General features: G+C 29.1%; 1 protein-coding gene across 1 annotated transcript; it reads left to right on the forward strand.

Moving 5' to 3' along the window:
• Positions 1–12: 12 nt before the first annotated feature.
• Positions 13–1,040, forward strand: BDR25DRAFT_326420 (uncharacterized protein; the record flags this gene model as incomplete). The annotated part of the gene is made up of 4 exons (XM_033692273.1): positions 13–179; positions 237–410; positions 469–634; positions 693–1,040. The coding sequence occupies 4 exons, from the start codon at positions 13–15 to the stop codon at positions 1,038–1,040; spliced, it is 855 nt and encodes a 284-aa protein (XP_033546046.1).
• Between the last annotated feature and the right edge of the window lie 23,904 nt (positions 1,041–24,944).

Below are 24,944 nucleotides of genomic sequence, written 5' to 3' on the forward strand. Positions count from 1 at the left end.
CCGCGCGACAAGATGGCAACAGCAACTGAAAACCACTCTCGCGACACCACCCCGCCCACGGAACATCATAAGGGCTTCCACCCGGTCCACATCGATCCCAGCCCCCTTTCTCATGCTAGAAGCAATAATGAGTTACGTCTCGCTGCTTTCGGAGGCGAGTATCAGCCCGGATTGTATCGGTGAGGTTCCGTTGGAGTTCGAACTGATCTCCCGTAACTAACACACGCCTTGAGTAGACCACCACCGCGGAAAATTGCCAATCCGGCTCCCCTGGGCTTGTCGTGCTTCGGGCTGACGACATTTATCTTGTCTCTGATCAACATTGGCGCTCGTGGCGTCCACCACCCGAACATTGTCGTGGCCGTTGCCTACGCCTATGGAGGGCTGGTTCAGCTGCTTTCAGGGATGTGGTAAGCATGCTCCTACCCTTCACGAGAGGATTTACCCCCTTGCTAATACGCGTCGTAGGGAGTTTGCTGCTGGGAACACTTTTGGTGCGACGGCCCTTTCCTCATATGGTGGCTTCTGGATCTCCTTTGGCATTATTCTCACTCCTGGTGGGTTCGAGATCGTTGAAGGACTCGAAGCCAAAGGTGTCGATCAATTCTACAACTCTTTTGGATTCTTCTTGACTGTGAGTTGTCCATATATGTGAACTATTACCACGAATCTTTCACTCATCTTGCTCCTAGGCTTGGATAATTTTCACTACTATGCTCCTTATCCTCACTCTTCGATCTACACTGGCGTTTTTCATGCTGTTCTTCACACTCGACATCGCATTTTGTTGTCTCGCAGCGGGTTACTTCAACTTCGATGAAGCTGGCCCGAACGCGACATGTATCAAGGTCGGCGGTTGGTTCGGTGTCATTGCCGCTTTTCTCGCGTGGTATAATGCATTCGCCGGAATGGCGGACGACACGAATAGCTTCTTTGTCGCTCCAGTCATGCATTTCCCGTGGAGCGAGAAGGCGAAGGAGAGGAATGCACAAGCGACAGCCGACTTGGAGAATGGCGTTCATGGGACCAAATCGGATTAGACGCTGCCCCACTGGCGCATAGATTGACTTATCTTGCATTGTTATTTCGCATGTTCGCTTAGTTCTGTCTATAGCATGGAGGCCTTCTCTCAGATTACTCCTAGAGACCCGAAGGGAACCTTCGACAGTCCATATGCCTATTCTAATACTTATTCTTTGCATCTGTAAGCTTGTTTCTAATTCTGGGTATTACTTCCCTTGCATCCACGATCTAGGAGATACCAGTGACCTCTCTAACTATCGCCATGTTCCTCGTCCTGCCTGAATCCACAATTGCGCTACGACTCACTACACTGCAGGTCTTACCCGGTTGTTAGAATAACCCTTTTCTGTCTATGCTTTCCCTTTCCCTTTAGCCTGCACTAGCCGCCACCGCCCAATTACCCTTCATGAGGCTGTTTCATAAACCTAACCCTGCCTGCCCGCTAATGAAAGACGAAGAGGCGTGAAACCGCTAGATACCCTTATTTCCGACCGTGGTTCAATCTTTACCAGTCAGCTCTGGTCAGATACCTGCTTCCACTTGAAGATCGACCACCGGCTTAGTACAGCTTTCCATCCTCAAACTGACGGGCAAACTGAGCGTCAGAATCAAGAATTGGAGTCATTCCTGCGGTTGTACTTGAACTACCAGCAGGACAATTGGTGCGAGCTGCTACCGTACGCGGAGTACGCTTACAACTCCAAGAAACACTCCTCCCACGGCGAATGCCCAATACGCGTAGCGTACGGGGTCACCCCAAAGGGCTTTGACGGGGTTGAGGACGATCACTGGCTCAGGCGCCCGCCCTAGGTATGGGACAAGTCCGGAAAGGCACCGGCCCTGTGGGACCAGGTAGTCGCTCATCTTTCGAGATGGAACGAACAATTGGAAACCGCGCGCTCATGCCTTGAGCAGGCGCGGCACCAGGTCAAGTGGTACAACACCAAGCATTCGGAGAAGCATCTAGTATAGTAGATAGTGTAAAAGTTATAGTACAAAAGCTGTTAAACCTAAAGTAAACTAGAATAGTTAAAAAGTATACTATATAGTTTAAGGTCCTACAGGGATAACGTACACCACAGGCGAGTTGCTTACACACCTAAGTTGCTTACTTTTACTAAGACCTTACTAAACTACTCTTTCTACACTAATACATTCCTAACAACACTACTTAGATGTGCTAAAGAATGTTAGATATAGCTTATACTCTAAGCTTTTAAATAAGACATAACACTTTTAAAGTAACATGCTGCAGCTATATATAAGATCTTATAAATAATAATAAATAACTAACGCACTAGATAACTTTAATAAGCTAATTTTATAGCTAACTTATAAAGGCTAAATAATATTAAAAAGTAGGTAACATACTTTACAAGTAAGTTGCTTACACACCTAAGTTACTTACTTTTACTAAGACTCTACTAAACTACTCTTTCTACACTAATGTATTTCTAATAACACTACTTAGATAAGCTAAAAAAAAACATTAGATAGAGCTTATAATTTAAGCTTTTAAATAAAATGTAACACTTTTAAAGTAATATACTATAGCTATATATAAAGTTTTTTAAAAAATAATAAAGAACTAATACACTAAATAACTTTTATAAGCTAATTCTATAGCTAACTTATAAAGGCTAGGTAATAATAAAAAGTAAGTAATTATTAAGTATATACTTAAGCTATATATGTAAAGATTTTTCTTTTAGCTAGCAGCTATAGCTAATATAGCTAATTCTTTACACACTAAGTATAATCTAGGCTATGTTAGTATAAACTAGCTTAGTATATTTATAAAGTATTATCTAAAGCTTAAAGTAAAGTTTAAGTGTAAGCATAACTATAAAAAAGCTTTTTATAAAAGCTTTAAAGTAATTTAAAGCTAGTTTAGCTTTATAAAAACTATTAAAGCTAAGTATAGTATCTAGAATAATAATATATATAGCTTTGATAAAATAGGCTTTATAATAAGCTAGATATTTATAACCTATACTTATACTTAAAACTTTACTTTAAGCTTTAGATAACACTTTATAAACACACTAAGCTAGTTTATGCTACTATAGCCTAGATTATACTTAGTGTATAAAGAATTAGCTATGTTAGCTACAGCTACTAGCTAAAAAGAAAATCCTTATATATATAGCTTAAGTATATGCTTAATAATTACTTACTTTTTATTATTATTTAGCCTTTATAAGTTAGTAATAGAATTAGCTTATAAAAGTTATCTAGTATGTTAGTTATTTATTATTTTTTAAAAGACCTTATACATAGCTATAGTATACTACTTTAAAAGTGTTATATTTTATTTAAAAGCTTAAAGTATAAGCTATATCTAATATTCTTTTAGTGTGTTTAAGTAGTGTTGTTAGAAATGTATTAGTGTAGAAAGCATAGTGTAGTAGAGTCTTAGTAAAAGTAAGTAACTTGCCTATAGTGTATGTTAACTGTTATGCTATTTAGCTTTACTAACACACTAGCAACCTTTTAATAGATAAATAGTAACATACTAAATAAGTAGCTTAACATATTTATAGTAGTATATTTTAATAACATACTAATTTACATCAAGTTAACCTGTAATAGCTATGTTAAAAAAGTATAATAGGTTTTTACTACGCTGAAAAGAAGTCCTCTTGTATAAAAAAAAAGTATGAATTCTTTATAAAAGAAATAGAATACCTAGAATTTATAGTTTTAAAATAAATATATAGAATAGATCTAGCTAGAATTGAAGCTATTATAAAGAAGCTAACGTTAAAAACAGTAAAAAATGTACAAGCATTTCTAAAACCAACAGAATACATACACTAACTTGTAGAAAGATACTTAGACAAAGCACTTTTACTAATAGAAGCTATATAAAAACACATAGTCTTTAAATAAACACTACACAAGCTTTAGGTAATAAATATAATTAAAGCTAACTCTACTAACGCTCTAGTAATAACTATGTACAATCTAGACAAAGAGTTAAAGATTTATACAAACGCCTTACACTATGCTAAAACAGCAACACACTACTAAAAAAAGAGAAAGCAATAGGTTTTATTATACAGAAAAGAAAAAGGGTAATGTATAGTAAAGTATGTAATAATGCTCTTACTTCTTCTTCTTCTTCTTCTTCTTCTTCTTACTAATACTATAGAGGACCTAGATAACCGGTATAGTATTAGATTTTAGTAGAGGAGGCGGAAGACTAAGTAATAGCTTTAAGGGATAGAGTAAAGAGTAAAGTAATACTTAATAGTATTCTTTATAATAAGAATTTCTAGGTAAGAAGAGAAACTATCTAGATGTTACAATCCTTACTCCGGAAATAGCGTTTTCAGGAGTACGTCGGCCTATAGTGTTATGTTAACAGAAGGGGAAGGACTTAACTTAATTAAGTGTACAGTTTGTTAAGCAGAGTATGGGTTAAGAGGAGGTAGAGTAGGCAGGCTTGTAGTTTAACCTAGCAGCTGTATAAGGAGCTAGTAAACCTAATCTGTAGGGATAGAAATAGAGGTATATATAGTGCAAGATATATAAGGCAGCAGTGTCCTCTTTAGAAAGGTATTACAGCTTCTTAGTCTATAGAATAGGGGGTGTAGAGAATAGACTTAATAGTAATCACAACCTTCTAACTATAGTTGTAAATAGAACTATATACATAAGGTTTACATGCGCTTACATGCGTTGCAGGTATTGCATGCACTGCCTGCAACAGCCTACAATGCATGCACTGCTTGCACTGCTTAAGTCCTTATTAGATAGTGCACTCTGCTAGGCTTTTGTCTAAAAGCTAGAGCTATTTCTTATCTGTCCTGTTATGTAATCTGCCTAGCGTAGGGCTAAGCGTTTTCTATCTAACGTTGTTTAGGCTGTGTAGGACAGCTAGTTAGGTTATTATAGTCTAACTGTTAGCTATAACACATAGGCTTCTCTTTTAGTTAGCGTCCTTACTGTTATGTTTTTTTTGTTATAAGTGTTAAATTTTTTTTTTAGCTAGTGTGTTCCCTTTTTTAAAGGCTTATTTAATGTTAATCTTTTTTAACTATGCCTTGCTAGGTTTCTTGCACTTCTGCTATTACCTACTGTTTTTGTACTATTGCTTATCTTAATCTTTTTTATTATATAAAAATGCGTCCCTGTAGTCTGTGCTAGTCTTATAGTTCTTCCTGTGTAATGTCCTTGTTATTAGATAAGCGTGTAGAGTGTGTGCAAAAAAGTAGTTATTATAATGCCTTTATTTCTAATGCAGCCTAGGATTGTTTAAAGCGTAAAGAAAAAAAACTGCTTAGAGAGCTAGAAGCGGCTAAAAAGAAAGAGATAAAGAAAAAAAAAATGTAGAAGTAGGCTAAGTCTTTAAAGCGTCTTTAGTTTTTTATAGCTTAGCAGGAATAAGTTTAAAAGCAGTTAAAGGTTTTATTAGATTAAAAAGTAAAGTATCTAAAAAAAGACTTTTTATTGCTAGATAAGCTTAAAGCGCTTAAGGTAAAAGTAGCTAGTCTTCCTTCTCCTTAGCCTATATTAAAGAGTTGCAGACTTTCTACATTATAGCTAGCTAATGCTGCAGTTTTAACTAATAATAGTGTTTTCTAGTCTAGGGAGCTTTCTCTAGGGTAGTTTTACTTAGAAGGGACTTTAGATATTTATAAAAGGCCTAGAGAGCGTTTAACAAGCTTTTAATAAGTTCTTAGGTGTTTTTACTAGTAAGCTATCTTTTCTATTTTACTAGGTACTTATTTCTTTTATAGTCTAAGATTTTTTTTACTTTATATTTTTCTTCCTCTCTCTTTTATCTAGTAGTTGTAAGTAGAATAGTTTTAGAAGCAAGTTTAAGCTTAAAGACATAGAACTAAAGGTGTTGAATAGACTCTCTGCTAGCTAGCACTTAGTGTTAGCAAATGCGTACAAGACAGAGAGGTTTGCACAGTGTAAACATTGCACAGGGGTGTTAGGTAACTAGTGTTAATTACTTCTTATTTTTTCTTTATATAGAGGAAAAGGGGGATATCTAGATGTTTGCGCACAGAGGTTCGCGCACAAGCATTATGTAACATAGATACGTGATCCTGCTTGTGCGTAATCGCTTGTATCTAGGCTGCAACGCTGCTGCTGTGTACAGACACTAGCAACTTTTCTTTTTATCTAAAGAGTTACCTTCTGTACGTGTTACCTTTTTTCTGTCTATGTAGGTTTATCTAATTATGTTCTGCCTTTACTTTACTCTATTTATTAAGACTTGCCTTAGTAATGCTGTGTGTTAGAATAGGCTAGTTATGCTATATAAATAGCTTTTTTTTTCTTTATTCTTTACTTTCTAAGCTTTGCTGTATAATCCCTTAGCTTTTTTTTTTTTTATATAGTGCTAATAGTAACAGATCCTTATAATAAGAAAAATAAGTGTATATAATATAAAAAAAATAAAATAAAAGAAAATAGGCTTTATATAAAGGCATTATTAGTCTAGTTAGTCTAAGGCATCTTTGCACATAGAATTTAGCTAGTCTATAGATGCTTCTATCTAGACAGAGAGGCAGTTAGTTAGGACTAATAATTAAAAAGCCTAGTTTAGTGTTTTCTTTATATATACATCTACTAAGTTATTTTTACTATTAATCTACTTTATTTTAGTAATTTCTCTTTTCTTATATAATTTATAAAGTAACATAATGTTAATTATAAGTTACTTTTTACTAGTAGTGCCTAGCTTAATAAAGTAATTATATAAAGACTTTAAATTTATGTAAATTACTACTAGAATTAGTAGTAGTTTAAGTGTTTATATAATTTACTATAAAGTTATAACGTACCTAACAGGTTAGCTAGCCACACAGGTTAGCTAGCCACTTTTGCTAAGCCCCTACTAACCTCTACCTATCTACATAATGCCTTAACAACAACACTAGATTAAATCTTCTAAAGAATGTTAAATATAGCTTACTCTTTAGGCTCTTAAATAAGACTTAAAACTCTCCTTATAACATACTACAGCTATCTATAATGTCTCTTACACAACACTAAGCAATTAACGCGCTAGACAGCCTTTACAAGCAGAATGCTAGCTTAAATTAAGGAATCTAACTAAGCTTAAAAAAAAGGTAGTTGTTAAGTATATACTTAAGCTTATTACACACAGATTTCCCTCTAGGCTTATAGCTATAGCTAATATAGCTAATTCCTTACCTGTAGAGCGCAATCTAGGCCAGGTTAGCTTAAACTAGACTAGTATGTAGGTTAAGCACTGCCCTAAGTTTATAATAAAGTTTAATTATAAGTATAATTATAAGAGAGCGCTTTATAAAGATCTAGAGGTTATCTAGGGCTAGTTTTACCTAGTAGCTAACATAAAAGCTAAGTACAGTATCTAGGATAAAGACAGGTATAACTTTAATAAGTTAGGCTTTATAATAAGCTAGATATTAACTAGAGCAGTTGTTATAGCTTTAGAGAGATAAAGACAGCTAAAGGTAATATAGCAAGGTAATAAAGAGTAGATAATAGTTATCTAAAGTATTAACGCAATAAGGTAGGCTATAAGATTATAAAGCTTTAAGCAGCAAATAAGGCTGCCACATAACATAGATTACATAAAAAAAAGCAGATTTAGGCAGAAAAAACCTTAATAGTTAAGAATAGGGCTTGTCTAACTGCTTTAAAGGAGTTTAGAGCGCGTAGTAATAGGAAGAAGCTAAAGACGCAGGTGCGCGCTAAAAGAGGTAAGCTAAGTTAAAGGTAATGCAGGCAGTGTAATTAAACTAGGCATAACTTGCGTATGTGTAAGTAAGTAGCAGAAGTAGACTCTAAATAATATCTTATGTTATATTACTTTATACAGGGCTAAAGTAGGCTGTTTTGCGAGAGAATAGGGTGGTTTTAGTAGGGGCTTGGCAAAAGTGGCCGGCCAACCTGTGTGGCCGGCCAACCTGTTAGGTACGTTACTAAAAGTAATTATATTATTAAACCTTCTAACTATTCTATATAGTTTACTAGTAAAAACACTTCTAGTTACTCTTTTACACTTAGTAGAATTCTAGTATATAATGTTGCCTAGTATTTTAAAGTAGTTACTTTACTTTATATAGTCTTTATTACTTAATATAATTAAAAATCCTAGCTATAAGCTAAAGTTTTTATTATTAGTAAATAATTTATCTATAAAGATAAATAGCTTTATATAATTAAGCTGTAATAGTAAGAAAGTAAGACTATGCTTACTATTATCTATTTACTATTAAATTTATGTGTTAAGTGTGTTAATATTATTATGTAAAGAGTTTATAGTTTATGTAGTAATAGATAAGTTAAATACTGCCTTTAGTTAATATATAGATGTAATATATACCTCTCTTACACATTACTTAATATATTATTATGCAGCATCTTTGTTCTTTAAGTTAATTATATAAAAGTAGCTTACTTATTTCTTCTAAGTAAGAACTACTATGTTGTGTGTAAGTTTAATCTTTTTACTGTTAAACTTAATAGGCTACTTTTTTACTAAAATAGTTTTACCTTTTATATAAAACTTTACTTTTTATAGTTTTTTTTTTTCTTTTTATGTAAAATTCTTTATTATAATGCTTAAAGTATTATCTAATTATAGGCTAGTAATACTAAAGGTGTGCTCTTCTTTATTAGTAATTAAAAAGTAGAGGTTATATAAAGAGATGTGCATGCGCAGCTTTTTTTTATAGTAGTTATAATATGTTTTAAACTAATACAGTCCTAATTTAGTAGCTCTATATAAAGGTTGTACAACCTAGAGTATTATATTTAGTAGAAAGCTCTAGCGCATCTCCTTTAGTAGCTTTATGTACAGCGTGCGCATAAGCTTATCTGTTAATTAGATGTATGCTTATGTAATATTACGCAGTTTAAAATGCATTCTATACATAGCTCTTAGGCTTGCTTTTATAGCTAGAAGTAGTCTCTAGCTTATCCTCTAAATAGTTAGTAACTAGGTAAAAATTTCTCCCTTCTTTTTATCTAAGTAGCTAGTAAACACTAGGCAGGATTTTTTATATAGTTAAGTTGTTTTGCCTTTTACTTTTTATATAAGGCAGAGGTTAAAAATCTAACCTTTGTGCCTTATTAAGTTATACGCTATAACCTTAAAAGTGCTGTTAGTAATTAAAGTGTTTATCTTTATATAGTCTAATTTCTTAAATAGTTTTCTAGGTGTAGTAATTACACTATGTCACAGTATCCTCTCTAGATCCCAGACATAACTGTATTAGACGCGTACTAGAGTATTATTAGTGCACGTCTAATATAAATATAACACAACATAGACATAAACTTAAGCACAAACTGCCTTAACACTAACTAAACCTAAAATAGGCTTAATTTATACTTAAAGCGCTTAAACTTTTAAGCTAAGTATTTAATTACTAATTTTTTTTTAAACTTTTCTGTTTCTTACATAACATCTTGTACCTACTATAATACTTTATGTAGTAATTAAACTAGACCTCTGTAAAGCTTTATAACCTTACTTATGCATAATTATAACATTATGTTATGTTAAAACTCTAGCTAAGAATAGCTTCTAAATCTAATTTAATAAGCTTAGTACTTACATAACTCTAAGCTATTAAAGTAAGCTAAAAAGCCTTTTAAGAAGCGCTTACTTTATAGAAAAGCTGCTATATTATAAGCTTTAAAGCTTTTTAAAAAAACTTTAAAAAACAGCTTTATATTATTAAGTAGTTTATTTCTACCTTAACTTTTATTATAGTAGTAGGAACTAAGAACTTACTAGCCTTAAAGTCTACCTAAAAGTCTAGAGATAGCTTAACTTTCTTCTACCTAATACTGCTTACAACCTGTAACTTTTTTAACTTAGTAATAAAATCTAACTAACTCTCTAATCCTCTGCTGTTTAATAGAAAATAGAAAGACCTACTTTCTTTTCTACACAAGCTTTAATACAAACTTAAAGAAAACATAGACTAATTCCCCTTTAAACACTTCTAGTTACTATATGCCTACTTTTAACTTAACTATAATGTAATAGCCTTAATTAACTTACTAATAGATAAGAATATTATTAACCTAGATTAATTTATAGTGTTTCTATAAGTAACTTATAGAGACTTAAATAAAAAGTTAACAGCCTTAAGTTACCTAAACACTTTATAATAAAAAAAAAAAAGCTTTACTTTACACTTTACTAAGTTTTACTAACTTACATCTAATATAGGCCTAAATAAAATAGGTCTAATTATAGCCTTATATAACTCTCTCTTAACTAAACTGTAACGCGCTATAGTAGGAGAACCCCTTCTAAATAACTTTAATGCGTATGCAAACTTAATTGCTACCTATAATAATAACATAAGGTTCCTCTCTGTACAAGCCCTAATACGCCCCTAAACTAGCGCAGTTGTAAATAAGGACCTTAATATAATAAAAATTAATTTAAATTATGCTTTAGTTAGTTCTAAAAAGTGTAAAAATTATAGAAAAAAAAGTTAATGTTTTAAGTGTAGTAAGCATAGTTATATCTTTTAAAACTACTTTATTCCTCTTTTTTAAGTCTACATAAGTAGTGCTGCTAGTACTTATTAAAGATTTTTACTATTTTAATTTTATTTCTGTAAAAGCTTTAACTTATATTTAAGCCTTAATCTTCTTTACTACTCTTAATGTAGCTGCAGCTATAGCAGTAGGAGCCTATAAAAAGGCTTATTCTAGGGCTAAGTTGCCCTCTAGGACTAATTTAACACTAGATCTTTGCTAACTTATAAGCTAAGTCCCCTACTAATAACTAAAAGTACTAAGTTAATATTTTTATATATTTATAATAAGAAACTATATTAGCTTTAATATAAGCTTTTATTAACTTAAAAGTAAACAGTATAGGTTATATTAATAAAAAACTAGCGCATAAACTAAATCTTTAATTAATACTACTTACCTAAATAATTTACTTAACTAGATTTAATAGAAAATAACTTAAAAAAGGTTTTATCTTTTATACTATAACTATTATAATTACCTACTAACACTATAAGAAGCAGATTAAACTCTATGTAATAAACATAAAATGTTATAACTTAATCCTAGAATAACTATAGCTATATTAGCATAAAGTTGCCTTTAATTACTAAGAGTAAGTTCTAAACTTTAACTTTTTTTAATACTAAGACATATGCTTATGCTTACACCTAAACAACACCTAAATAGCACTTAATATAGAAAGTCTCTAGATGTCACGGTATCCTCCCCAGATCCTAGACATAACTGTATTAGACGCGTACTAGAGTATTATTAGTGCACGTCTAACATAAACACAACACAACACAGACATAAACTTAAGCATAAACTGCTTTAACACTAACTAAACTTAGAACAGGCTTAATTTATACTTAAAGCGCTTAGACTTCTAAGCTAAGTATTTAATTACTAATTTCTTTCTAAACTTTCTTATTCTTTATATAATGTCTTATACTTACTATAATACCTTATGTAGTAATTAAACTAGACCTCTGTAAAGCTCTATAACCTTACTTATGCATAATTATAACATTATGTTATGTTAAAACTTTAGCTAAGAATAGCCTCTAAATCTAATTTAATAAGCTTAGTACTTACATAACTCTAAGCTATTAAAGTAAGCTAAAAAGCCTTTTAAAAAGCGCTTACTTTATAAGAAAGCTACTATATTATAAGCTTTAAAGCTTTTTAAAAGAACTTTAAAAAACAGCTTTATATTATTAAGCAGTTTATTTCTGCCTTAACTTCTGTTATAGTAGTAGGAACTAAGAACTTACTAGCCTTAAAGCTTACCTAAAAGTCTAAAGATAGCTTAACTCTCTTCTACTTAACACTACTTATAACTTATAACCTTTTTAACTTAGTAATAAAATCTAACTAACTCTCTAATCCCCTACTATTTAATAGAAAATAGAAAGACCTACCTTTCTTTCTATGTAAGCTCTAATATAAACTTAAAGAAAACATAGACTAATTCCCCTTTAAACACTTTTAGTTACTATATACCTACTTTTAACTTAACTATAATATAACAGCCTTAATTAACTTACTAATAAATAAAAATATTATTAACCTAGATTAATTTATAGTGTTTCTATAAGTAACTTATAAAGACTTAAATAAAGAGTTAACAGCTCTAAGTTACCTAAACACTTTATAATAAAAAAAAAAAGCTTTACTTTACACTTTACTAAGTTCTACTAACTTGCATCTAATATAGGCTTAAATAAAATAAGTCTAATTATAGCCTTATATAACTTCCTCTTAACTAAACTGTAACGCGCTATAGTAGAAGAACCCCTTCTAAATAACCTTAACGTGTATGTAAACTTAATTACTACCTACAATAATAACATAAAGTTCCTCTCTGTACAAGCCCTAATACACCCCTAAACTAGCACAGTTGCAAATAAGGACCCTAACATAATAAAAATTAATTTAAATTATGCTTTAGTTAGTTTTAAAAAGTGTAAAAATTATAAAAAGAAAAGTTAATATTTTAAGTGCAGTAAGCATAGTTATATCTTTTAAAACTACTCTATTTCTCTTTTTTAAGTCTACATAAGTAGTGCTGCTAGTACTTATTAAAGATTCTTACTATTTTAATCTTATTTTTATAAGGGCTCTAACTTATATTTAAGCCTTAATTCTTTTTACTACTTTTAATGTAGCCACAGCTATAGCAGTAGGAGCCTGTAAAAAGGCTTGTTCTAGGGCTAAGTTGCCCTTTAGGACTAATTTAACACTAAATCTTTGCTAACTTATAGGCTAAGTCCCCTACTAATAACTAGAAGTACTAAGTTAATATTCCTATATATTTATAATAAAGAACTATATTAGCCTTAATATAAGCTTTTATTAACTTAGAAGTAAATAGCATAGGTTATATTAATAAAAAACTAGCGCGTAAACTAAATCTTTAATTAATACTACTTACCTAAATAATTTACTTAACTAGATTTAATAGAAAATAACTTAAAAAAAGTTTTATTTTTTATACTATAACTATTATAATTACCTACTAACACTATAAAGAGCAGATTAAACTCTATGTAATAAACATAAAATGTTATAACTTAATTCTAGAACAACTATAGCTATATTAGCATAAGGTTGCTTTTAATTACTAAAAGTAAGTTCTAAACTTTAACTCTTTTTAATGCTAAGATGTATACTTACGCTTACACCTAAATAATACCTAAATAGCACTTAATATAGAAGGTTTCTAGACCTACTTTTTAATAACTTAAAAAAAAACTACTTAAGTAAGGCTAATAAGCTAGGCCTTTTACTAAGATAGGCTATATAAAATAATTTAATAACTACTTAAACTTAAAAAAGAAAAAGCCTTTAAGAAACCTTTACCTACTTAATTTAAACATAAACTAGGACTTAAACAGTAGATAAACATCTGCTACATAGAACCTGCCCTATTTATAACCCTAGCTTAATAACTAGATTATAAAATCTACGCAGTTACAATTTCTAATATAGACTAAGCTTTAGCTCCCTAAAAACACAATAACTTAAAGATAATAGTCCTTTAAGACTACTATAACTTGTTACATGTCTTTTTTTAAAACAAGTCTAATAAGCTTCTAATATAACATCTGTATAATTACTAGATAACTTTTAAGCCTAGTAAATAACTTAGTTATAGGCTACTATATAAGATGTTGCTAAATAAATTAAAAGTGCTTTAAAAATACTTTAATAAGAACCTAAAAAAAGAGTTTATTTAAGCTAGCTTCTTACTAGTAGTGTTACCTATACTATTTATAAAAAAACTTAAAAGTAGGCTTTAATTTTGTGTTAACTACTAAAGACTAAACACTATTACTATTAAAAACTAATACCTAATTCTTTTTTTATAGAAAACCCTAAGCTAACTAAGTAAAGTAAAGTATTTTATAAAGTTAGATATTATTACTACCTTTAATAAGCTAAAGATAGTAAAGAGTAATAAGTAGCTAATAGTGTTTTAGACCTAATATAGACTATTTAAGTACCTAGTAATGCCCTTTAGCTTAGCTAACACGCTTAGTACTTTTTAACATTTTATAAACAACTTACTCTAACCCTACCTAGATGTGTTCTGCACTGCGTATATTAATAATATTCTAATTTACAGTAATAGCCTTTTAGAGCATAAACAGCATGTACGCCTAGTGCTAAAGGCTATAGAAGAAGCAGGTCTGCAACTTAATATAGATAAATGTAAGTTCTACTAATTAAAGGTTACATATTTAGAATATGTAATCTCTACAGATAGCATCTAAATAGACCTTATTAAGGTTTAGACTATGCTAAATTAGCAATACTTAAAAGACATAAAGAACATTTAAGCCTTTATAAAATTTGCTAACTTTTACTAATAATTTATTAATAACTTTTTATAGCTAGTAAGCCCTATAATTATACTTACTAAAAAAGAGGTTTAATTTAACTTTAACTTAAATTACTAATAGTTCTTTAACTAGCTAAAGAAAGCCTTTACTAAAGCCTTAATACTCTACTACTTTAACTTTAAACTACTAATACTTATAGAAGCTAATGCCTTAGACTACATAGTAGCAGGAGTTCTTTTCTAGACTAAGCTAGACAGGACTATTAAGCCTATTACATACTTCTTAAAAAGAATAAGTTCTGCAGAAGGCAATTATAAGATCTATAATAAGAAATTACTTGCTATAGTACACTACTTTAAATAATAGCAACTTAAACTAGAAGGTGCAGCGCATCTAATATAAGTTCTATCTAACTATAAGAACTTATAGTACTTTGTAACTATAAAATAACTTAGCTACTAACAAGCCTATTAGTCTAAATACTTATTCTATTTTAATTTTAAGATTACTTATTATTCTAGTTAAGACAGAGGGAAACTAGATGCTTTTATAAGGTAATTCTAAAACATCCCTGCTTAGAAAAAAGTGTAAAAGGCTTAACACTAAACTTTACTTTAACCTAAGCTATTTTTAGACCTTAACTTAAATAAAATAAATTAAATAATTAATTAAATTATTACTAATAAGTATCTAAATAATAAATTTATCTAAAAAACCTTAGACCTGCTCTAAAATAGCGCTAGTTAGTTAAAGAAGGTAACACTAGCTAACTATAAAAACTAAAATAGTAAGCTATATTACTATAACTAACTTATAATCTCTAATTCTAATAAACTAAGAATTAAACTACTCTAAATTATATATAACTTGCCTGTTAGAGAACACCTAGGTAGAGGAAAGACTCTTAACCTACTACAGAGAGAGTACTACTAGCCCCGCATGTTCTATACTGTACGCTAATACATATTATGTTGCTATACTTGCTATAAAGTAAAGGCTTTTTAAAAAAAGTATAATAGCCTACTTAAACTACTCTTAATCTTTAAATAAGCTTAAAAAAACATATTAATTAATTTTATTATAAACTTACTTTTATCTAAAGAGTACATAAATATTATAGTAGTTGTTAATTACTTAACTAAGTATTAACACTTAATACTATGTTCCTCTATAACTGCCCCTAATATAGCCTAGTTATTCTACTAATACGTATAAGTTTACTATAGCCTGCCTAACATAATTATATTAGATAGAGGTACACAGTTTGTCTTAGCCTTCTAGGACAAACTCTGTAAATAGCTCTAAATTATCCCCTATCTATCTACAGCTTTTTACCTAGAGACTAACAGCTAGACTAAGAATATAAACACTATAATAAAATAAGTTCTATAAGCGTACACAAACTACTAGTAAGATAACTAGGTAAAATAGTTAGCTATAGCATAGTTTAAAGCTAATAACATAACATCTAAATTAACATAAGTATCCCTGTTCTTAGCAAACTACAGATACTACCTCTAAATAAGATTTAAACTACTTATAAATACTCTTTAACTAACTTATTAATCTGTATAAGTAATAGATATAAATAGACTTATTAATAAAATTTAAAATATATCTAAATATGTTTATAAAAAGCTTATATAGGCTTAAGCTTTTTAATAAGAGTATGTAAACTAATTCTAAACCTCTGCCCCTGCGTATGCAGCTAGCAAGAAGGTCTAGCTAGACACTAGAAATATCTAAATAAACTAATAATTAAAGAAACTTAATTAAAAGAACCTTAGCCCCTTTATAGTAGCTTATATAGTCTTATTACATGCTTACTAATTAATCCTACCTAATAGCATAAAGATACACCCTGTGTTCTACATATTGTTGCTGCGCTAAGTAGCCTCTAAATCTAACTATCTACCTAGACAGCTAAACCTACTACCTAAACCTGTTATTATAAATAATAAACTAGAATATATTATAAAAGATATTAAATAAATTTAGTTTAATAAAAAGAAACATATCTACAAATACCTTATAAAATAGACTAGATACAACAAACTGTTATAGAAACCTACAGAAGCCTTGTAAGAGAACTCTGCAGTAACCTAATTCTATGCCTAATACCTATCTAAACTAAACCTATACCCTAATAAAAACAACCTAATGCTAAAACTACTAATATAAAGAATTCTCTTTCTAATAAGAGGGGGGGTACTGTTACAGTATCCTCCCTAGATCCCAGACATAACTATATTAGACGTGTACTAAAGTATTATTAGTGCACGTCTAACATAAACACAACACAACATAGACATAAACTTAAGTATAAACTGCCTTAACACTAACTAAACCTAAAATAAGCTTAATTTATACTTAAAGCGCTTAGACTTCTAAGCTAAGTATTTAATTACTAATTTTTTTCTAAACCTTTCTGTTCCTCACACAACATCTTGTACTTACTATGATACCTCACGTAGTAATTAAACTAGACCTCTGTGAAGCTCTATAACCTTACTCATGCATAATCGTGACACTAGACCTACTTTCTAATAACCTAGAAAAAAACTACTTAAGTAAGGCTAACAAGCTAGGCTTTTTACTAAAATAGGCTATGTAAAATAATTTAATAACTGCTTAAACTTAAAAAAAAAAAGCCTTTAAAGAACCTCTACTTACCTAATTTAAACATAAATAGGGACTTAAACAGCAGATAGACATCTGCTATATAAGACCTGCTCTATTTATAACTCTAGCTTAATAACTAGATTATAAAATCTACACAGTTATAATTTCTAATATAGACTAAGCTTTAGCTCCCTAAAAACACACTAACCTAAGAATAATAGTCCTTTAAGACTACTATAACTTATTATATGTTTTTTTTTAAGATAAGTCTAATAAGCTTTTAATATAATGTCTATATAATTACTAGATAACTTTTAAGCCTAGTAAACAACCTAGTTATAGGCTACTATATAAGATGTTACTAAACAAATTAAAAGTGCTCTAAAAATACCTTAACAAGAACTTAAAAAAAGAGTTTATTTAAGCTAGCTTTTTACTAGTAGTGTTACTTATACTATTTATAAAGAAACTTAGGGGTAGGCTTTAATTCTATGTTAACTACTAAAGACTAAATGCTGTTACTATTAAAAACTAATACTTAATTTTTTTTTTACAGGAAACTCTAAGCTAACTAAGTAAAGTAAAGTATTTTATAAAGTTAAATATTATTACTGCCTTTAATAAGCTAAGAATAGCAAAGGGTAATAAGTAGCTAACAGCGTTTTAGACCTAATATAAACTATTTAAGTACCTAGTAATGCCCTTTAGCTTAGCTAACACGCCTAGTACTTTTTAACATTTTATAAACAACTTGCTCTAACCCTACCTAGATGTGTTTTGCACTATGTATATTAATAACATTCTAATTTATAGTAATAGCCTTTTAGAGCATAAACAGCATGTACGCCTAGTGCTAAAGGCTATAAAAGAAGCAGGTCTATAACTTAACATAGACAAATGTAAGTTCTACTAATTAAAGGTTACATATTTAAAATATGTAATCTCTATAGATAGTATCTAAATAGACCTTGTTAAGGTTTAGACTATGCTAGATTAGTAATACTTAAAGAATGTAAAAAATGTTTAAGCCTTTATAAAATTTGCTAACTTCTACTAATAATTTATTAATAACTTTTTACAGCAAGTAAGCTTTATAATTACACTTACTAAGAAAAAGATTTAATTTAACTTTAACTTAAATTACTAATAGTCTTTTAACTAGCTAAAGAAAGCCTTTACTAAAGCCTTAATACTCTACTACTTTAACTTTAAACTACTAATACTTATAAAAGCTAATGCCTTAGACTACATAGTAGCAGGAGTTTTTTTCTAGACTAAGCTAGATAGGACTATTAGGCCTATTACATATTTCTTAAAAAGAATAAGTCCTGTAGAAGGTAATTATAAGATCTATAATAAGAAACTACTTACTATAGTACACTGCTTTAAATAATAGTAACTTAAACTAGAAAGTGCAGCGCATTTAATATAGGTTTTATCTAACTATAAGAACTTGTAGTACTTTATAACTATAAAATAACTTAGCTACTAATAAGCTTGTTAGTTTAAATACTTATTTTATTTTAATTTTAAAATTACTTATTATTCTAGTTAAGATAGAGGGAAACTAGATACTCTTATAAGGCAATTCTAAAACATCTTTACTTAAAAAGAAGTGTAAAAAGCTTAACACTAAACTCTACTTTAACCTAAGCTATTTTTAGACCTTAACCTAAATAAAATAAATTAGATAATTAATTAGATTATTACTAATAAGTATTTAAATAATAAATTTATCTAAAAAACCTTAGACCTGCTTTAAAACAGCGCTAGTTAGTTAAAGAAAGTAACACTAGCTAACTACAAAAACTAAAATAGTAAGCTGTATTACTATAACTAACTTATAATCTTTAATTCTAATAAACTAAGAATTAAACTACTCTAAATTATACACAACTTACCTGTTAAAGGACACCTAGGCAGAGAAAAGACTCTTAACCTACTATAGAGAGAGTACTACTAGCCCTGCATGTTCTATACTATACGCTAATATGTATTATGTTGCTATACTTACTGTAAAGTAAAAGCCTTTTAAAAAAGGTATAATAGCCTACTTAAACTACTCCTAATCCTTAAACAAGCTTAGAAAGATATATTAATTAATTTTATTATAGACCTACTCTTATCTAAAAGGTATATAAATATTATAGTAGTTATTAATTACTTAACTAAGTATTAATACTTAATACTATGTTCCTTTATAACTGCCCCTAATATAGCCTAGTTATTCTACTAATACATATAAGTTTACTATAGCCTGCCTAACATAATTATATTAGACAGAGGTACGCAGTTTGTCTTAGCCTTTTAGGACAAACTCTGTAAACAGCTCTAAATTGTCCCCTATCTATCTACAGCTTTTTACCTAGAGACTAACAGCTAGACTAAGAACACAAACACTGTAATAAAATAAGTTCTATAAGCGTATATAAACTACTAGTAGGACAACTAAGTAAAATAGTTAGCTATAGCATAGTTTAAAGCTAATAATATAACATTTAAATTAACATAAGTATCCCTGTTTTTAGTAAACTATAGATACTACCCCTAAATAAGATTTAAACTACTTTTAAATACCCCCTAACTAACTTATTAATCTATATAAGTAATAGATGTAAATAGACTTATTAATAAGATCTAAAATATATTTAAATATGTTTATAAAAAGCTTATATAAGCTTAAGCTTTTTAATAAAAGTACATAAACTAATTCTAAACCTCTGCCCTTATGTATGTAGCTAGCAAGAAGGTCTAGCTAGACACTAGAAATATCTAAATAAACTAATAATTAAAGAAACTTAATTAGAAGAACTTTAGCCCCTTTATAGTAGCTTATATAGTCTTATTACACACTTACTAATTAATCCTACCTAACAGCATAAAAATACACTCTGTGTTCTATGTATTATTGCTGCGCTAAGTAGCCTCTAAATCTAACTATCTACCTAGACAGCTAAACTTGCTACTTAAACCTGTTATTATAAACAATAAACTAGAATATGTTATAAAAGACATTAAATAGATCTAGTTTAATAAGAAAAAATATATTTATAAATACTTTATAAAATAGACTAGATATAATAAACTGTTATAAAAACCTGCAGAAGCCCTGTAAGAGAACTCTACAGTAACCTAATTCTATGCCTAATACCTATCTAAACTAAACCTGTACTCTAACAAAGACAACTTAATGCTAGAACTACTAATGTAAAGAATTCCCTTCCTAATAAGAGGGGGGGTACTATTATAGTATCCTCCCTAGATCCTAGATATAACTGTATTAGACGTGTACTAGAGTATTATTAGTGCATGTCTAACATAAACACAACACAACATAGATATAAACTTAAGCATAAACTGCTTTAACACTAACTAAACTTAGAATAGGCTTAATTTATACCTAAAGTGCTTAAACTTTTAAGCTAAGTATTTAATTACTAATTTTTTTCTAAACTTTTCTATTCCTTACACAATGTCTTGTACTTACTATAATACCTTACGTAGTAATTAAACTAGACCTCCGTGAAGCTCTATAACCTTACTCGTGCATAATTGTAACACACTATCTATACAGAGCTTAATAGATAAGGCCTAATTATCCTTCTTTTTCTAGGTTAGGAATACCTAGTCTAGACTTTATGCAGGTTTTCTTTGCCTTTTACTTCTCCTAGTATCTATATCTTCCCTTTGCACTAGTGCAGCATTGCTATTCTAAGGGGCTTAGTCTATAGTAGGCTTTAGTTCTGCCTCTGTAACATTTTTATAGGGCTGTTTTTTTTTCCTCTTCTTTAGAGGATCTTTTTATATAGGGATTAGTTTATCTAGGTTATCTGTTGCAGGTAGGTTATCTTTCTTCTTTTCTCTATAGTACAGTTTAACCTGCGTATATTAGAGCTTTAGTAGGCTATTTTTTTTCTTAATAATAATGTCTCTTTTTTTAATACTTTTAATTTTATATAGGCTAGTCTAGCCTTTTTTCTCTCTTTATGCTATAATTTTTAAGCTAAGGGGGAGGTTAAGAACTTTATGTGTTATAAAGCTATTATAAGTGTTAATTACATAATTAATGTTTACTTTTACATAGTTCTTTTAAAGTATCTTTATTACTTTTTATATAGCACTTACTTATGTAATAATGTCTTGTAATAGCAGAGAGTTTAGGTTAATTCTTAGGTATGCTCTAAAGACTAGCAGCGTAGGTACTAGACTGTGTAGGCTAGCTGTGTTGTTTAGAGCCTTAACTGCTATCTGCAGGATAGCCTTATTATCTGTATAGTTACCTAGCTTAGTCTTTAGGATGTTAAACGCTTGTTAGAGAGGTGTGTGCGCGCGCTTAACCTTTCTAACTGCCTAATGTGCTTTTATAGGCATCTGCCTACATGTAGCTCTTATAATCTTTACATAATGTTGAATAGACTCTCTGCTAGCTAGCACTTAGTGTTAGCAAATGCGTACAAGACAGAGAGGTTTGCACAGTGTAAACATTGCACAAAAGTGCTAGGTAACTAGTGTTAATTACTTCTTATTTTTCCTTTATATAAAGGAAAAAGGGGATATCTAGATGTTCGCGCACAGAGGTTCGCGCATAAGCATTATGTAACATAAATATGTGATCCTGCTTGTGCGTGATCGCTTGTATCTAGGCTGCAATGCTGCTGCTGCGTACAGACACTAGTAACTTTTCTTTTTGTCTAAAAAGTTACCTTCTATACATATTACCTTCTTTTTATCTGTGTAAGTCTATCTAATTATATTCTGCCTTTACTTTACCCTATTTATTAGAACTTGCCTTAGTAATGCTATGCATTAGAATAGGCTAGTTATGCTATGTAAATAGCTTTTTTTTTTTTATCCTTTACTTTTTAAGCTTTACTATATAATCCCCTAGCTCTTTTTTTTTTTATATAGTGCTAACAGTAACAGATCTTTATAATAAAAAAAATAAGTGTGTATAATATAAAAAAAAAATAAAGAGAAATAAGCTTTATATAAAAGTGTTGTTAGTCTAGTTAGTCTAAGGCATCTTTGCGCACAGGATCTAGCTAGTCTACAGATGCTTTTATCTAGACAGAGAGGTAGTTAGTTAGGACTAATAATTAAAGAGCCTAGTTTAGTGTTTTTTTTATACATATATTTACTAAGTTGTTTTTACTATTAATTTACTTTATTTTAGTAATTTCCCTTTTCTTATATAATTTATAGAGTAATATAATGTTAATTATAAGTTACTTTTTACTAGTAGTGCTTAGCTTAATAAAGTAATTATATAAAAACTTTAAATCTATATAAATTACTACTAGAATTAGTAGTAGTTTAAGTGTTTATATAATTTACTATAAAGTTATACTAAAAGTAATTATATTATTAAACTTTTTAACTATTTTATATAGTTTACTAGTAAGAACACTCTTAGTTACTCTTTTACACTTAGTAGAATTCTAGTGTATAATGTTACCTAGTATTTTAAAGTAGTTGCTTTACTCTATATAGTCTTTATTACTTAATATAATTAAGAATTTTAGCTATAAGCTAAAGTTCTTATTATTAGTAAATAATTTATTTATAAAGATAAATAGCTTTACATAATTAAGCTATAATAGTAAAAAGGTAAAACTATGCTTACTATTATTTACCTACTATTAAATTTATGCATTAAGTGTGTTAATATTATTATGCAAAAGGTTTATAGTTTATGCAGTAATAAACAAGTTAAATGCTGCCTTTAGTTAACATATAGATATAATGTATACTCTTTTTACATATTACTTAATATATTATTATGCAGCATTCTTATTTTTTAAGTTAATTATATAAAAGTAGCTTACTTATCTCTTCTAAGTAAAAACTACTATGTTATATATAAGTTTAATTTTTTTACTATTAAACTTAATAAGCTGCTTTTTTACTAGAATAGTTTTACTTTTTATATAAAACTTTACTTTTTATAGTTTTTTTTTTTTTTATATAAAATTCTTTGTTATAATGCTTAAAGTGTTGTCTATCTATAGGCTAGTAATACTAAAAGTGTGCTCTTTTTTATTAGTAATTAAAAGGTAGAGGTTATATAAAAAAATGTGTATGCACAGCTTTTTTTTATAGTAGTTATAATATGTCTTAAACTAATATAGTCCTAATTTAGCAGCTTTATATAAGAGTTGTACAACCTAGAGTATTATATTTAGTAGAAAGCTCTAGCGTATCTCTTTTAGTAGCTTTATATATAGTGTGCGCATAAGCTTATCTATTAATTAGATATATGCTTATATAATATTACACAGTTTAAAATGCATTTTGTATGTAGCTCTTAGGCTTACTTTTATAGCTAAAAGTAGTCTCTAGCTTATTCTCTAAATAGTTAGTAACTAAGTAAAAATTTTTTTTTCTTTTTATTTAAGTAGCTAGTAAACACTAAGTAGGATTTTTTATATAGTTAAGTTATTTTACTTTTTACTTTTTATATAAAGTAAAAGTTAAAAATCTAACTTTTATGTCTTATTAAGTTATACGCTATAACTTTAAAAGTGCTATTAGTAATTAAAGTGTTTATCTTTATATAGTCTAATTCTTTAAATAGTTTTTTAAGTATAGTAATTACACTGTCTATATAGAGCTTAATAGATAAAGCCTAATTATTTTTTTTTTCTAGGTTAGAAATACCTAGTCTAGACTTTATGCAGGTTTTCTTTACTTTTTACTTCTTCTAATATCTATATCTTCCTTTTACACTAGTGCAGTATTGCTATCCTAAGGGGCTTAGTTTATAGTAGGCTCTAGTTCTACCTTTATAATATTTTTATAAGGCTGTTTTCTTTTTCTCTTCTTTAGAGAATTTTTTTATATAGGGATTAGTTTATCTAGGTTATTTATTATAAGTAAGTTATCTTTTTTTTTCTTTATAGTACAGTTTAACCTGTGTATATTAGAGCTTTAGTAGGCTATTTTTTCTTTTAATAATAATATCTCTCTCTTTAATGCTCTTAATTTTATATAGGCTAGTTTAGCTTTTTTTCTCTCTTTATGCTATAATCTCTAAGCTAAGGGGGAAGTTAAGAACTTTATATGTTATAAAGCTATTATAAGTGTTAATTATATAATTAATGTTTACTTTTATATAGTCTTTTTAAAGTATCTTTATTACCTTTTATATAGCACTTACTTATATAATAATGTCTAGTAATAGTAGAGAGTTTAGGTTAATTTTTAAGTATACTCTAAAGACTAGTAGCGTGGGTACTAGACTGTGTAGGCTAGCTATGTTATTTAGAGCCTTAACTGCTATCTACAGGATAGCCTTATTATCTATACAGTTACCTAGCTTAGTCTTTAAGATGTTAAACACTTATTAAAAAGGTGCATGTGCGCGCTTAACTTTTCTAACTGCCTAATGTGCTTTTATAGGCATTTACTTACATGTAGCTTTTATAATCTTTGCATAAGCTTAAAAATCTTTTAAAGTAAAGTTTATACTAGAGTTATGCATAATATAGTCTAAAAGTTCTTAATAGGCGTTAATCTAGTATTTACACAGTACATTTTAGGTATCTTGTGCAGATATAGATTTTAGGAATGTAGTAGCCTAAAATAATGTGTCTACATTAATAACATATAAAACATCCCTATTATTAATTTATATAACATTAATAATAACTTTATAGTTAAAGTAGGTGTTATTTTTAATTATAAACTTAAATCTTTATAAAGCCTAGTTATATAATTAGTAAAGGTAGCAAAACTTTTTAATCTCTTCTAGCACTACAGCATTAACATTATAGCTAGCGCTAGTTAGCATTTTCTAGAGTCTCTCTATGCAAAGGTGTCTAAATTAGTAGTAGAGGCAGTAAAGTTTTAATTTAGTAAAAAAAGACATAAATTCTTCTTTACTAATATTAAAAAAAAAGTGTTTTTATTTTTATATAATAAAGATAGTAGTTTTGTCTTTATGTATAATAACATTTAAAA

The sequence above is a fragment of the Lindgomyces ingoldianus genome (genome assembly GCF_010093535.1).
Source record: "Lindgomyces ingoldianus strain ATCC 200398 unplaced genomic scaffold BDR25scaffold_22, whole genome shotgun sequence".
Taxonomy (NCBI): domain Eukaryota; kingdom Fungi; phylum Ascomycota; class Dothideomycetes; order Pleosporales; family Lindgomycetaceae; genus Lindgomyces; species Lindgomyces ingoldianus.